This window comes from Propithecus coquereli, unplaced genomic scaffold (genome assembly GCF_000956105.1).
Source record: "Propithecus coquereli isolate 6110/MARCELLA unplaced genomic scaffold, Pcoq_1.0 Scaffold63, whole genome shotgun sequence".
Lineage (NCBI taxonomy): Eukaryota > Metazoa > Chordata > Mammalia > Primates > Indriidae > Propithecus > Propithecus coquereli.
The window spans coordinates 3,290,771-3,306,110 of NW_012152285.1; the positions used below are offsets into that span (position 1 = coordinate 3,290,771).

At 42.8% G+C, this 15,340-nt stretch overlaps 1 protein-coding gene across 1 annotated transcript in view; it reads left to right on the forward strand.

The window, feature by feature from the left end:
- Window positions 1-614: 614 nt before the first annotated feature.
- Window positions 615-15,340, forward strand: part of PAPSS2 (3'-phosphoadenosine 5'-phosphosulfate synthase 2) — an 86,524-nt gene continuing 71,798 nt past the window's right edge. Inside the window, exon 1 of the mRNA XM_012659735.1 lies at window positions 615-785. Coding sequence (XP_012515189.1) covers window positions 759-785 — 27 coding nt within the window. The 5' untranslated portion in view covers window positions 615-758. The remainder of the gene's footprint in view (window positions 786-15,340) is intronic.

Below are 15,340 nucleotides of genomic sequence, written 5' to 3' on the forward strand. Positions count from 1 at the left end.
GACAGCCTAGGTTTGGATCCCCTCACTTGGAATATAATCTTGGGAAAGTCTGAAAGCCTCAATTGTCTCATCTGTAAAATGGGGAGAAAATAGGACTTGCTGCTTGGGACCGGGGCAGGATGGAGGTGGGGAAGAGCAGGTGAGGATTAAGGCAAAGCTCAGCAGAGTGCAGTGTAAGGATCAGCGAATGCCAAACGTCGTTTTTATTACTGTGTATGAGGACAAGCTGCTCATCGGTGCCTTCTGAGGACCATGCCAACGAGCCTGGCGGTTTCAGGGATCCTTGCCCGTCACCTAATAAGCTCTTGGGTCTCAGCGGCAGAAAGACTGCCTCGAAGGGGTGCAGGGGTGGGGTGGCAGGTAGAGGATGCTCTGGGACCCTCTGAGCGTGGGGAAGGCGAGGGCGAACTTGACCCCGGCTGCGCGCCGGCCGTGCCAGTCTGCCGCCCGGCCTGCAAGGTCCTGCCTGGAGCCTGGGCTGGCGGAGCGCGGGCCCGCGCGCGAGTCAGGGGGCCGGGCCGGGGACCCCGCCCAGGCGGCGGCCGGGTCCCCGGGACTGGGCGCTGCTGACGGGGCGGACGGGGCGGAGAGGAGCGCGGCGGGAGGAGGAGTAGGAGAAGGGGGCTGGTCCAGGGAAGTGCGACGTGTCTGCAGAGCCTTTTTATACCTCGCCCCCGGGAGTTCGGCAGCCGCCACCGCAACGCGCGCGTCCTTCCCTCTCCGCTCCGGGGACCTGGGCTCTGCCGCAGCCGGCCAGCATGTCGGGGGTCAAGAAGCAGAAGACGGTAGGCTTCGGGTAGCCTGCCTTCCCTCTCCCCTCCAGCCGCTCTGCGCCACCTCCCCGGGTACCAGGGTCCCACCCTCCCCGAGAGGAGGCGAGCCGCCGTGGCGCGGAATGAGTGTCGGGAGGAGGAGGAGGAGGAAGAGGAGGGAAAGGAGGGCAAGGCTTGGTCCGGGATTCCCGGGGCAGCCCTCGCCAGGCAGTCCCTCTCCGCCCCGCGCCTCTTTGGGACCTGCACTGGTTGGCGTTGTCACGCCCGGGAGAGACCTCTTCGAGCTTGCAAAGCGGGCCTCGATCAAGAGCCAGGACCAGAGATAGGGAAGTCCCTTCCTTCCCCAGGAACGCTTCCAGACCCGCCTGTTCTGCCGTGGGATCCCCGCGCGAGCAGGCGGAGTGGGCGGTGGGCAGAGCTGCCTCCGGTTCTGCCAGGCCTGGTCCCTGGGCGCGCGGCAGCGACAGTCGCTGGGGTTTTGTCTATGGAACCTCCTTGGAGTGGACTTGAGTGATGGACTTTCGTAAAGGAAACAGCAATTATCTAGTCTAACTGGAGGAAACTGCGTTTCTACGCCGGCAGGATATAGCCCTCTAGCTCGATTCGGCTCCCTGTTACTGTCGGGTGGCACCGCGAGTTCAGTAATGGGGCGGGGGCGGGGGCAGCCCTCGGTTTGGTGGAGGAAGAAGAGGGGACTGTTTTGAGGGGTCGTCGTTTTATCCGGAATTGATCTGGGCTGCCCTCGTTTAATGGAAAATATGAGGGCATGCCAAAGAGAAAAGTTCCCTTCCCATGTAGCAGCATGGGCGCCTAGAAAGTTTGCATTCTTAAAAGTGGCCGCAGTTCTATCGCCAATTACACCCTCGTAAAGCTGAAAGAAAGTGGCAGCGGCAGGCAGAGACCCTTAGAGTCGGAAGGAGCCTTCTAGACAGCATCGGGCTGCCCCAGCTGTGGCCGGCAAGCCTTGCTGAGGCCCCCCCGGAAGTCTGGCTGCCGAACATTCATCCTTAGCCGCCAAGCCGCCGGCCCCATGTGATCGTGGTGGTTACCGCGTGGGCTGACCGCTCTCGAATAGGCAGATTTCTGCCGGGCGCAAGTAGGTGCCCAATAAATGTCTGCTTCTATTCTTATATAATGCGCATTACTGAAATGTCTTCGCGGTGTATTCGTGGTGGGCTGGGGGAGAAGTAAGGAGCTAAGTAGGAAAGGAGCATGGAGGGGCCATGCAGGGGCTGGAAGTGTCACTTGAACAGTACCAGAAAGGGTAGGTGGGGTTTCAGGGGGCCACACTGGACCAGCAGGAGGGTCCAGGAAGAAGGTGGCATCAGTTTGGGAAGCGACAATAGTCAGGGTCCAGCTGCCTTTTGTGGGGATGATTTTTAAAGTGAGGAGACTCATAGTATTGTAATATATTTTTAAAATAATGCAGGAAAATCACTTGTATTTTATTCCTATTTCATTTGATTAATTTCTGTAAAATCCTAAATGGTGTCTGCTAAATGACAAGCTGCTGTACCAGTAGCTTTTTATATCAGTGGGGTTTTAATTCTTACCTCATTGCTGACATCAATAATTCCTTCTCAGGCTGGGCAGGGTGGCTCACGCCTGTAATCCTAGCACTCTGGGAGGCCGAGGCGGGAGGATTGCTGGAGGTCAGTATTTTGAGACCAGCCTGAGCAAGAGCAAGACCCCGTCTCTTCAAAAAATAGAAAAATTAGCCAGTTGTGGTGTCACCTGGCTGTAGTCCCAGCTACTAGGGAGGCTGAAGCAGGAAGATTGCGCTCAAGCCCAGGAGTTTGAGGGTGCAGTGAGCTATGATGATGCCACGGCACTCTAGCCCGGGTGAGACAGAATGAGACCCTGTCTCAAAAAAAAAAAAAAAAAAAAATTCCTTCTCTGTTCTAATGGGGGGCTTTGTTGAGCATTAGTAGGAAAGGGAAGGGTGGTCTCTCCTTTTCATGCTTTCGGTCTGCAAGAGGCTGGGCAGTGGAGGGTTTGAGGATAGGGATATTTTTTTTTTTTTGAAACAGAGTCTTGCTCTGTTGCCCGGGCTAGAGTGCCGTGGCGTCAGCCTAGCTCACAGCAACCTCAAACTCCTGGGCTCAAGCGATTGTTCTGCCTCAGCCTCCTGAGTAGCTGGTACTATAGGCATGCGCCACCATGCCCACCTAATTATTATATATATATATATATATTTTTTTTTTTTTTTTTAGTTGTCCAGATCATTTCTTTCTCTTTTTTAGTAGAGACGGGGTCTTGCTCTTGCTCGGGCTGGTCTCGAACTCCTGACCTTGAGCGATCCACCGGCCTCGGCCTCCCAGAGTGCTAGGATTACAGGCGTGAGCCACCGTGCCCAGCCAAGGACAGGGATTTTACAAATTGATTGTGGGGACTCTGCATAGTTAAAAGTGATGAGCAATTGGAGGGCTGGAGGGTTTGGTCTTTGTATTTGCACATTTTGAACCTTCTTTTTTTTATTGGGTACTTGTACGTATGTGTGTGTGTGTGTGTGTGTGTGTGTGTGTGTTTTATATAGGATTAAATTAACAACTGAAACGGCTAACTGAAACAGGACTTTTCTGAATTTTTATCTTAGCGTAACACAGTCATGCACCAACACAAGTTATAATCCAGGCACCAACACAAGTTCCTGAAAGGCCCAGAGAGTACTGGTACTATTTACAGCAAACCAGCCGTAGTGCATGTGAAATCTCTCAAGCTTTAAATGTTAATTCGAAATATTTTTTTTCAAAATGTTTTAAAACCTTATGGACCAAAACAAAATCTGTCCACACGTGTGACCTCTGACCTAGTCAAATATGTGAGAAGTGAGTCTTGCTGACCTCGGAAGCTAGCCCAGGAGTGAGGCTGGGCTGCGCTTTTTAGGGACTTCTGGGAATCATTACATTGTTTTCTGCATTGTCAACCGAGGACAGCTAATTCACACAGCACCACTGCAGTAATTTCAAATATTTGTTGAGCCCCTACTGTGTGCCAGGTGGTGCACTGGGGTGGGGCAGGAGTGGGGATGGAGGGGTGGGATACATCTTTTCCAGGCTTTTTTGCCACTCTCTGTAGATGAATAAAGCCTTTCATTTCTGACCACTCCAGGAAGAGTACATAGTTTAGGTTTAAATGAGAGAGTGTAGGATGATTTTATCATAAGCTTGAGGAAAAAATGAAATTTTCTTTTATAAAGGAAGGTAGCACATTCCTTCTGTGCTAGGCATCCTTACTGTGGAAACCAAAGAAACAGCTAGTAGTCACATCCCTCCCTCCACCCTTGCCTCACCTCCAACCCTGGCCACCCTCTCACCTCCACCCCCTACACACACACACACACACAGATACCTAGGAGCAGGAAAGAGGCAGATGGCCTGTGGACAACTGGGAGGGAGGGAGGCAAAGGCTTAGACCCTTCCTTTGCACAATTTCTTGGGTTAGCATTTTTCAAGGCCCACAGACAATGTTGTTATATTCTGGAGATACCCAATCTAAAGAAATCGACTGAGATATTAAATTATTTTCTGAAGGATCAAATAAGCCAATGATTGGGAAGGAATGAAAGGGTATTCAAAACTGTAAAGCTCTCCAGAGTTGTCAATGATTATCTACCTTTTCATTATTTTTAGAATTCTATATAGTAACCACATTATTTCCCTGGGAGTAGCTACTTTGAAAACTATCTAAAGAGGCTACCTAAGGTAAGACATGAATTTCTAGATGAGTAACCATTGGAAGGAGGCAGAAACAAGCACTTCTGGAGGCCAGGCACTCAGACACACTGAATGTCATCTCATCCCCACTGCATGAAACAGCGTCATCTCTAGGGGAGGACAAAGGCGAGGGGCAGGGCACGACTTCAGTTCAGGTCTGTGGAACATCAAAACTCGTATTCTTGCTCCTTCTGCTCCTCTGTTTCAGGCCGTAAACTCTCTGGCCCATAGTTTCCTTGTCTGTAAAATGGAGGTAATAATGACAGCCCCTTACAATTGCCGTGAGGAGTAAATGACTCCTAAAAAGTGTCTTGCATGGTGTCAGACCCAGAGTTAGTGCCACATGTGCAGTAACTACTGTTACTGTTATTATTAAACTATAATGTCATGGCTTGGCATAGATAAGGAGAAAAAAGCGCAGGTCATATTGTTTTAAAGGTTAAGTAAATGACAGCCATCAGGATATTTAATAAGGAAAAAAATGCAGAATTATAGAGGTGAAATGTAAATCCTTATTGTAAAAAGCTGGGGAGAAGACACAGGTTGATAATTAGTGTAGAGGTACCAGAGTAATCCCAATATCAGCAGGCCGTTGGCGGCAACACTGGCCAAGAAAGACAATCTGTATGTAAGGTAAACGTTGGACTAAGTTCTCTCCACCTTTCTGGTGCCTTTAACTGTTTCTAGATCTACTTTAAAACTAGTGTTTCCAGCCTAACACAGAGGTGCACACCTGCAGTCCCAGTTATTCCCGAGGCTGAGGTGGGAGGACTCTTGAGCCCAGGAATTTGAGGCTGCAGTGAGCTATGATTGCTCCCGTGAATAGCCACTGCACTCCAGCCTTGGTGATATAGGGAGATCCTGTCTCTAATAAATAAATAAATAAGTTTTCCAATTCACGCAATCACCATTTATTAGATCATCTATTTGGATTTTAGTATAGGTAAAAATAATTGTAGTTAACTGAGTTTTATATCTCTCTGAGATAAGTTATCTTTGTCTTTCATTACTCTTCTGTTAATGCATGTGGCTCTGTGGTTTGCTCAGGGGATAATTAGGCTTAGCTCTAATGTGGAACATTTAGGGAATGAGAGTCTGGGAAAGGAATCAGTGATGTCAAGCTCAGTCCTAGGAGAGGTCTGTTTATTTCAAAGCCTATCACTAAATAGTAATGGGCACTCATTAGTCTTTGTGTTTGGAAGTATTAGGAAAACTCAAGGTAAATGAACATAAATATAATGGTAGCTCAATAAACCTTTTAGCCCCTTGGGTGATCCATCCATATGACAGCTGAAACAGCAGATATGCCCAGCACCTGGCACAGAGCCTGGCACAGAGTAGGTACTAAATATTTGTTGAATAAATGAATGAATAAATGGCTACAGGATGAATTTGCTCTTAGGATCCATATTTTTCTTAGATTCCTCACTCTCCCCTCTGATCTGTCTGTTCTTGTGTGCTTGGTTATTTTTGACTTGATATTTGTCATTACTGCTGAAAAATTACTTGCAGGAATTCTTAGAGGCTTAGAATGAATGGCCTTTTTTTTTTTTTTTTGCCCCCAGAAAGTATTCGCTTTTGTTTCTGCCAGGTGTGTGGCCGCATTCCTAGTCTGGGAATGCTTTCACTTAAATTCATCACTTTTTTTAGACCACCCAGGTGATGTGACTTTGGGTTGCAATTTTGCACACGGGGCCAGCTTGTGAACACAACTTCCCGGGGAGCCTTCCTTACATACACTTTCTATGCCAAGGCGACTGTCCTTGAGGTCTGCTGGAGTGGCCCAAGGTGGGCTTATTCTGGTTCACTCTTATTTTTTGGGTGTAGGTCTTGGGAGGCCAGCATAATGTGAGGAAGGTCTGTTTGTTCTTCCCACTCGGGTGTGTTCTGGGCTTCGATTTCTGTTCCACCTCCCCACGTGAGGCTGTCAAAATTAGTTCAAATATGTCCCATAAGGATAAAAGTGTCTCCCTACTTGCTTACCTCTTTGGGTTTCTACTTTCCCCTAGATTTTGGCCTGGCAAAAATTTCTTGCTATTTTGTCAGCTATTTGCTGTTTTTAATTAGATTATTTTATAACCAGCATTTTTAGTTATTTTAGTTATTTTCCTATCCTGTGGAAGGATCAATCTGAATAACCTAATCCAGCTGCTGGAAATAGAAACCTCTGCCTCTTCTTGATTCCAATGAATCATCAATGTGTCCTGTCATACCTGTACCCTCCCAGCCCGGGCCACTCTCATAAAGGGAGTACTTTATGAACTTCAGTCAGATAGCTAGTGAGAAATATTTAATTTAATCCTTTTATCCCTACAAAGTGCAACAGCCTGGGGTGGGGAGTGCTCACCTCATGGTGGCCTCTGCCTGTGCAGGCGTCCTTAGAGACTCACTTTGTCCTGTCTGATCCTCAGTGCATTCCAGTTCAAGTGCATTCCTGTTTGAAAGGCCCCTTCAGTTTCAACAACTCTGCTTGCTTTTTCCATGCACTGCTGGGCACCCCGAATTCATTTTCTTGCTCTAGCGTGACTCTGGGGCTGTGGGGGAAACTTGGTGGAGCTGGTTAAGGTTCTTGAAACTTCCTCGCCACTCCCAGGAGTGTGGCAACCAGGCTCCCGCTTTGGTGTCACCACGTGGAAACTTTGAGGAGCTCTGGGGACTGTTGAGGTCCACCCACGCCTCTTCTCTGAGATCAAAAGCACACCGGTGCCCTCTACTTTTGGAGCCCCCAAGGCTAGTTAGCCTCCCTCTCCCCCAAGCTCAGCACCTGGGGCAGGATACTACCCCTTTTTCATACTCACACTGGTGCGTAAGCCCCCTTTGCTTCCCTTCTAATAAAGATTAAATAAAGCTTTCCAGGAAGGTTCGTTGGTTTATCATAAGCATTGGATTTGTTACAGATTTGGTCTTCTTATTCCTCTTTCCTGCCTTTTTGCTCACCAAATATTTATTTTTCAATTTAGAATAAATTGGTGCACAAGGTAGAAATATTTTTCTCTTTGTAAAAGAGCCACTGTATCAAAACTTGAAATATAACTTGCCTCTGGTGACACATGGCGTGTAAAATGGATTCTATCAGTTGGCTGGTGTGACTTCCTTTAGAATCTTATCAGCATCAAATTCTGCATTTCAAATTTACTCCTGGGGTTGAGTTTGCTACGAGTAGTAGTGTGCAAGCATGACTGTGACATAAGCTTGCCAAACTTAATACGTCAAGCACCAAATGTGAACTTTTGACAATAAAGGTATATAGCCTCTGACCTGTTGTGAAGCTTTTTAAAAGCACTTACATAAATTTATCAAACGCTGCATCATCATTAATAACGATCATTTCTATTTGCTTTAAACATCTAGTTAACATCTGCTTTATATGTTTTAATTATGAAAAATATTGGTTTTTATCCACCAATCATCTATGTCCAGTCTAATAAAACTATAATTACCTTTTAAAAAGATTATGCTGGATATGTGTTTTTAAAATCATTTGCAGACCTTACTTATCAATTTAAACCACCTACTATAAAATCTGAGATTTTATCCCTATGGATCTCGTTCATCTATACCCTTCCCCGATCATTATTGATTTATGGCTCATTCATGCCTTCCCAGTTTCCGGGAAAATCAGCAACTCAAGACATTAGTGATGATTTTTAATTTCGTAGTTTTGCTAATGTTAAAAACTTGAATTCACTTTTTGGTCCTCGCTGGTGGTCTCATGTATGTTACTTTTTCTTAAAATCTCTAAAATCCTTTCCTTTTCTAGTCCCTGTTGAAATCCTCACTTATGTATTTGTTTACTTCATTCACTCAACAAATACTTATTGAATAACTAAACTAGGAATTCTGCTTGTCATAATTAATCATAGCTACTAAAGCCTTACATTCTTTAATTATAGTTTTTAGCTCACTCAAACTGTCTTTAAGTTTGTTCTAAACACAGCATTTGCTTTTTCTAATTGAAGGACTCCGCCCACAACTTTTATATTCTCTCAACCTTCTGCCCAGTAAGTCTTACAGTGGCCTTGAGCCAAAAGCAATAAAATTCCCAACTGACTTTCCATACATTTTTTTCATTCTTCTTTCTACCCAGTTAACTTTTGAAATTATTTACTCTTTTATTCAGGCTGTCCCTACTTTAAGAATGGATGTGTGTGTGTGTGTGTGTGTGTACGCGAGTGTGTGTTTTAAAAAGAGTCGAGTGTTTTACTTCTGGAAGAAAAATTAAGAGCTCACCTTCTTCAAGCCCTTTATATTAATATCACAGTTGACACACAGCGTTTAAGAGCTTTGTTACACTCCATGGCTGGCCTCCTGGCTGACCAGTTGATGATACTACCGCAAAGCTAGAACTCTGATCACCTTAGCATACATCTAGGACTTTTTTCTTTATTACATGTCCTTTGAAAGTGTCCCTACCCATTTACTACAGCGTTGTTTTTTCTTTTATTCACAAAGAACTATTCTCCATAAATAGACACTCCTTTCCAGTTGGTTTATCAGTAAGTCACAATTGCACTCTAACTTAGCTTTAGCACTTTGTCCTGGCATTCTGGAGATAGAAGAGACCAAAGAGCAGTATTTCAAAGACGTAACTTGACTATTTTGAAATATTTTTGATTGGCCAGCCTGTTTCTCTTTAGAAATTTCAACCCACTCCCTTCTTACTCAGTCTTCCGTAAATCTTCTCAAATGGTTTACTCATTTTATCAAAAAAGGAAATGCCAATGATTACATAGCATGCCGTGCAGATAAAACTATACTAGGTGAAGATTTGGACCAAGTCCAGATACACACTAGTGCCTCCATTCAGTTTTATTCCTAAATCCATCCATTTCCATTGTTTCCTAAGTTCTTGAAGTACCACGATGTCAATTACAATAATCACATGGTCCTGCCAAGTAAATCTACCGAAATTGCTCTGTCCCAATAGAGAGTCTTTTCCTAAATCATGTGAGTAATTAGAGCCATGGGGATTACTAACACGACAATGTTTTCAGTAGTTGTATTAGCACTAAAAAATAAGTAAATCATAACTAAAACATTTTTGTATTCTTCCCGTGTGTTTAAGTTAGCCATAGAAATAAGAAGAAATCAAATAAAACCTAGGCATTAAAACTCACCTGGGGAATTTGCATATTTATCTGAAGTTTTCCTTTTTAGAACATGTTTTGTTAGAAAATTCCTCCTCTGTTGTGACCTGTTTATTGCCAACATTTACTGAGCACTGTCTCTGTGCATTAACTCATTCAATCTTCACCATCTCCTGAAGCGAGCTTGTAAATAAATAGTCAGAAGGGAACTCATTTATCTGAAATGAGTTTTTAGAGAGTTATGCAAAGGAGAAGCTAAAATCTTACTAGCTTCCCTGCAGTTAATGAATTGTGTATTTCATAGAGGGAATGAGACTTAAATGTCAAGGACCCAACTTGGATTAGGTAACTAGTAACGTATTACTGTTTCATTTGTAAAATATTTTGGCACCTCTCTACTGCTAATATCTCAAGATATATTATCTTGAGATATATAATGAATATATATAATATATAATATAATATATATAATGAATTCTCTTTAGAGACATTCTCCAGTGCTTTTTTTAAAAAGAGTAAATGGCACAAATTAGCAAATACATGTTACCTTCACCATCACATATATTTCTTTCCTTATGATAACATAAGGTGAATAATTGGACAATAAATTTTCTTTGTTCTCAGACTCAGCAAGTATAAGTAATGGTTTTTGTTGCTCAGCCTTACTGCCATGCCAGCATTCAGCAAATGTGAACAGAATGATTTGTTTTCGGTAAAGCTGCTATAATTGAGCCAAGTTGTAATTATGATTTGTAGATGAAAGAAAGGAAAGTAGGCCACCTATGCATGTTTTCACATAATAAAAATTTGACCCAACTGAAGGTCAAGGCTTAAGGATGTTGGCAACCAGATACTGTTTACATTTCATTGGGATCAATGAGGGGTGCCTAGAAATCACAGAATTGTAAAAGGCACCTTCCATGATATTTGGAATTGTCTCATTATATTACATAGGTCAGGGAAGTCCAAGTTTTCAGCAGTCCTACGCCAGCATCTCAGTGGTAGGTGCTAGAAGGTCTGGATTCCCATCCTCAGGAGACCATTGTGTAAGAAGATGGCGCCCATGCTCAGGCAGGGAGGGTGGCATTGATTGGGTGTATTTCAGGGGTGAAGTTGAAGTCTTTTACTGCAGAGGGGTTACGTTATCTAAATGAAGAGAATAGGAATGACTGCATAGAAATTGAATCACAGAATCTGTGTCTTTACAATGAGATACAAAATTCTATCAAAAGAATGTGTGGTTTCTGCACACTTAGCCACAGGTAGTGAATGGAAAAATCTGGGGTCAGCGTTAATACTTGGCTTCTTCAGTTTTCCTTTCAGTATTGGGGCTGTGATCAAAAAAGCCTTTTAAGCACCACATTATGTTATTAATTCTTGTCGACATCATAAACTCCTTTGGGATTCAGGAAAGCACCTTGTGTCTTCAACTGGGTTCCCCAAATAGGGTAAGTGAACAAGCACTGATCCTGGGGCTGTCTATACAGTATACCATCACACCCTCACGGTACCCTATCAAGTACTTGGTGTTCTTATCCCTAATTTTTAGTTGAGAACTCTGAGGCTTGTCAAGGTTACATAAGTCGTCTCAGAATGTGCGAACCTAAGTGGCAGAGCTGGAACACAAATGCCATGTTATCAATCATTTTTCTTTTCTTTTCTTTTCTTTTTTTTCTTTTCTTTTCTTTTCTTTTCCTTTCTTTTCTTTTTTTTCTCTTTTCTTTTTTACTTCAGTTAATGTAACACATAATGGATACTATGGTTGTGAGAATGAAGAAGAATCTTTTGATTATTTAAACATGTATTCTAATTTTGTCTTTGTGGATACCAATTAATGCAGTGAAGAAATGAAAAAAAATCGTGTGGTTGCTTTTGAAAGTGACAGTCCTCAGGGGCTTTGGGGAATGTTGTATAATCTTTAGAAGATGTGGATTTTAACAAATGCTGCTAAAAGGCAATAAATGTTAGTTTGGATCAGGCTCTGTGGCCAGTTTTAGGAACAGTCGTCTTTGGAATCAAACCCAACGTTTCACCTTCAGAATACAAGGCTTCAGTGTTCTAGTGGGTGAATGCATGCACTCAAGAATAAGTATCCTTAGAAATAATTGCAGTGACTTACACGTAACTCTAGACCCTGCCTTGTTCATTATGTGAGTGCTGCACAGTTGAGCATTCATGAGTTACACGTTCCCAAAGCCCCAAAAGCTATAAGCCTGTTCTCTGGATGTACTAGAGGTTTCAGCAGCATTTCCACAGCTCAGCACAGAATTTTAATCTTTCATGGTTCAAGGAGCCTTTGTCATATACACAGCCTCGTTACCAGAACCAATTGGGAAAGAATATTAAGAAACTACACAGAGCTGACAAAGCACGGCCTGCAGTGGAACACCAACAGGGCTAGTGTGAAGAGGGGCAGCTAAGACCTGTGTTGAACGCTATAATTGTGTGGGTTTAAGCATCTTCTGAATGCAGTTACACAGTTCGGGAGGCTCGATTTGATGTGTGCCACCTTCCTATATCATAGTGGAGTTCCTCTGGGTATGCATAATATCTTTCTTTCATTATGTTCATCAGGACTTATTCATACAATCTTATTTCCTAGTAGCTCTACATAATAGGTAGTTATATGTATTACAAATCATAGATGAGGACGCTAAAATAAAGAGATGAGATAAATTCCCTGCAGTCTTCTCGTGGGCCAATATAATAGCAGAGGCAGCCCAAGTTTGCCAAGTTCAGTGGCCTAGTCCTATGTTTTGTCTCTGAGAACAGATGCAGACTCAGGGATATCTGAATGATATTTGGAATGAAGGATTTCTTATTAGGATTTCACCAAGTTAATTGTGTGCTGTGAAACATGATAATGACATCATTTTCACGGGGAGATCAAATGCTGTAAATGCTATAACATGCGAATTAAGTGATCTCCCTAATTATATAGGTTTCTAAAAAAACTGACACATGATCCTTGAAATAGAGAAAGTTGTACATTGAAGTTTTTTAATTTTTTTTTGTGTGTATATGTTTGTCTTAATGAGGACACTGGGAACAAAACCGTTTCTTTGCTGCTGCTTTATCCAGGGTTCCCTTCTTATTTCCAGTGAACATAAAAATTCTGAAGCCATGTCTGTCTACATATCACCCTGGCTGAGCTTTGTGTATAGTTGCAGATAAAATGTAGAAACAGTTACTACATAAAAAAGTTGATATAGACAGAGGCTTGAGGAAAGAGAAGGGTGTAAGTGTTAATGAGCTATCTTGGGGAAACCTGACCTTGTGGACCAGGGGTTTGCAAATTACGTCATGTGGGCCAAACCCAGTCACCTGCCTATTTTGGTAGACCTGTAAGCTAAGAATAGTTTTTACATTTTTTAAATTTTTAAATTTTGTTTATCTTCATATTCTTTTTTTAGAGACAAGGTCTCACTCTGTCACCTAGGCTAGAGTGCAGTGGTGTGATCAGAGCTAATTGCAACCTCAAACTCCTGGGCTCCAGTGATCTTCCCACCTCAGCCTCCTGAGTAGCTAGGACTACAAGCGTGCACCACCATGCCTGGCTAATTTTTTAAAAATTTTTGTAGAGATAGGATCTCGCTATGTTGCCCAGGCTGGTCTTGAACTCCTGGCCTCAAGTGATCTTCCCACCTCGGCCTCCTAAAGTGCTGGGATAAAAAGTATGAGCTACCATGCCTGGCTGGTTTTCACATTTTTAAAAGGTTGGTGGGGGGGAATCAAAGGAATAATTATATTTAATGACACATGAAAAGTACATGAAACTCAAATTTCAGTGCCTATAAATAAAGCTTATTGAAACACATGATACCCATTTGTTTATACACTGTGGCTGCTTTCACAGCAGGGATGGGTATTTTTGACACAGACTGCGAAGCCTGCACAGCTGAAGATACCGACTATTCAACCAGTTAAGAAAAGTTTGCCACTTTCTGCTGCAGACAGTGGGGGCCACTGTTCAGTTCTGACTTGCTTAGTGCCTTGTGAACATGTCCCTCTATGCGTCTGAATTCAGAGAGCTGAGTCCTAGCTGTACCTCATGAGCCCTAGTGAATTGTTTGGTGTATTGCCATTGTTTAGTTTAAAAAAAAAAACAAACACATTTTTTTTAGAAGTTCTATGGAACTCACTATTATGTCGACTGAAATGATATTATCGAGGTTATTGTTTGTTAATTACAACATGCTCTTTGTAAAGATCTGTGGGACTTTCTTTATAAAGGATTCTCTTCATAAAGATGCATGGGAAAAATTTCTGTCTAGTCTTAGTACTTAAAAGGGTTCTATTTTTCTGAGGTTTCCTTTCTTTTTTTTTTTTTTTTTTGGTATAATCCCTTTGGAAATTGTGCATTGTGTGATCGTCCAGGTTGTTCCCCTCGAGATGCCTGCCAGAAAGCTCAGAAATGAGTGTTTGGTTTGATTTTATTCTTTGCACTATCTTCGGTGCTTGGTACCATTTCCTTTTATACCCCTGGTTTGTTTCTCTTTTCCTTTTCTCATCCTTCTTATTCAAGAGCTTTTGCTATGCTTTAGGTATCTTCAGGTATCACTGAACATTTTGGGGAACTATGCAGTACATTTAAAAAATATGAAATTAATAATAAGATGCATCTGAATTTTAATTCCAGAACATCACAGAGCTCTCCATTACTGTCCCACCTCAGAGAGCCTTTTTCTTCTGCCTCTTATCTTGAGCCTGTCCAGGGCTCTGTGAGTGCAGGGCCTATAGCCATCCCATGAAATGCTCATCGAGAGCTTTGTGGTCTAATAGTCTACCCTTTCTGGAGACTTATAAATAAACCCCTTTAATGTGGATAAAGACACAGATCAGAGATTCTTTATTGAGAGTCCAGAGAATTCATGAGGGTTGTAAACTTAGATGGGGAAAGCATTTTTTTTATAACCTATAACAGAAATTTAGTATTTCCTTAGATTATGGACAGAGGCAACAAACCACAGCAATATTAGCAATACTTAGGACTATGTCACCAATAGAAACCACGGATATTTTCATATCACATTATAGTGTTGCAGATATTGCAAAATTCTGTGTTATCTTTATGAGGACAAAATTAAGATCTATAAAAATTGCTGGAAAATTAAGATTATAGCTGTCTATCTGGACAGCTAGATCTTGTTATTTAATGTTGATAATAAGGAAGCATATTTATTACTGTGCTGTAATTTTTAAAAGCCATTTTGATAACTGTAATTCTTTTTTTTTTCCTTTGCACTCCTTTGTGTTTTACGCATTTAAAAACATTTTACTGGCTGGGTGTGGTGGCTCATGCCTGTAATCCTAGTACTCTGGAAGGCCAGGGTGGGAGGATTATTAGAGGTTAGGAGACCAAGTCAGCCTGGGCAACATAGGGAGACCCAGTCTGTACAAAAAATTAGCTGGGCGTGGTGGTGTGCACCTGTAGTCCCAGCTACCAAGAAGGCTGAGACAGGAGGACGGCTTGAGCCCAGAAATTTGAGGTTGCAGTGAGCTTTGATGGCACCAGTGTACTCTAGCCTAGGCAATGTAGTAAGACTCTGTCACACAAAAATTTTTTTTTCTGAGGAGTCCATAGGTTACCATAGGTGTTCTTTATTCAAAAAGAGGATAAGAAACCTCTGTGCAAGGGTATACCCACATGCATGTATGCACACACAGACACACACACACAATTTTTTCATATAGTTTTAGGGGGTCCACAGACTCCCCTTGAAGACACATCTCTAGGATCTGCAGTTTAAGAACTTATGCCCTG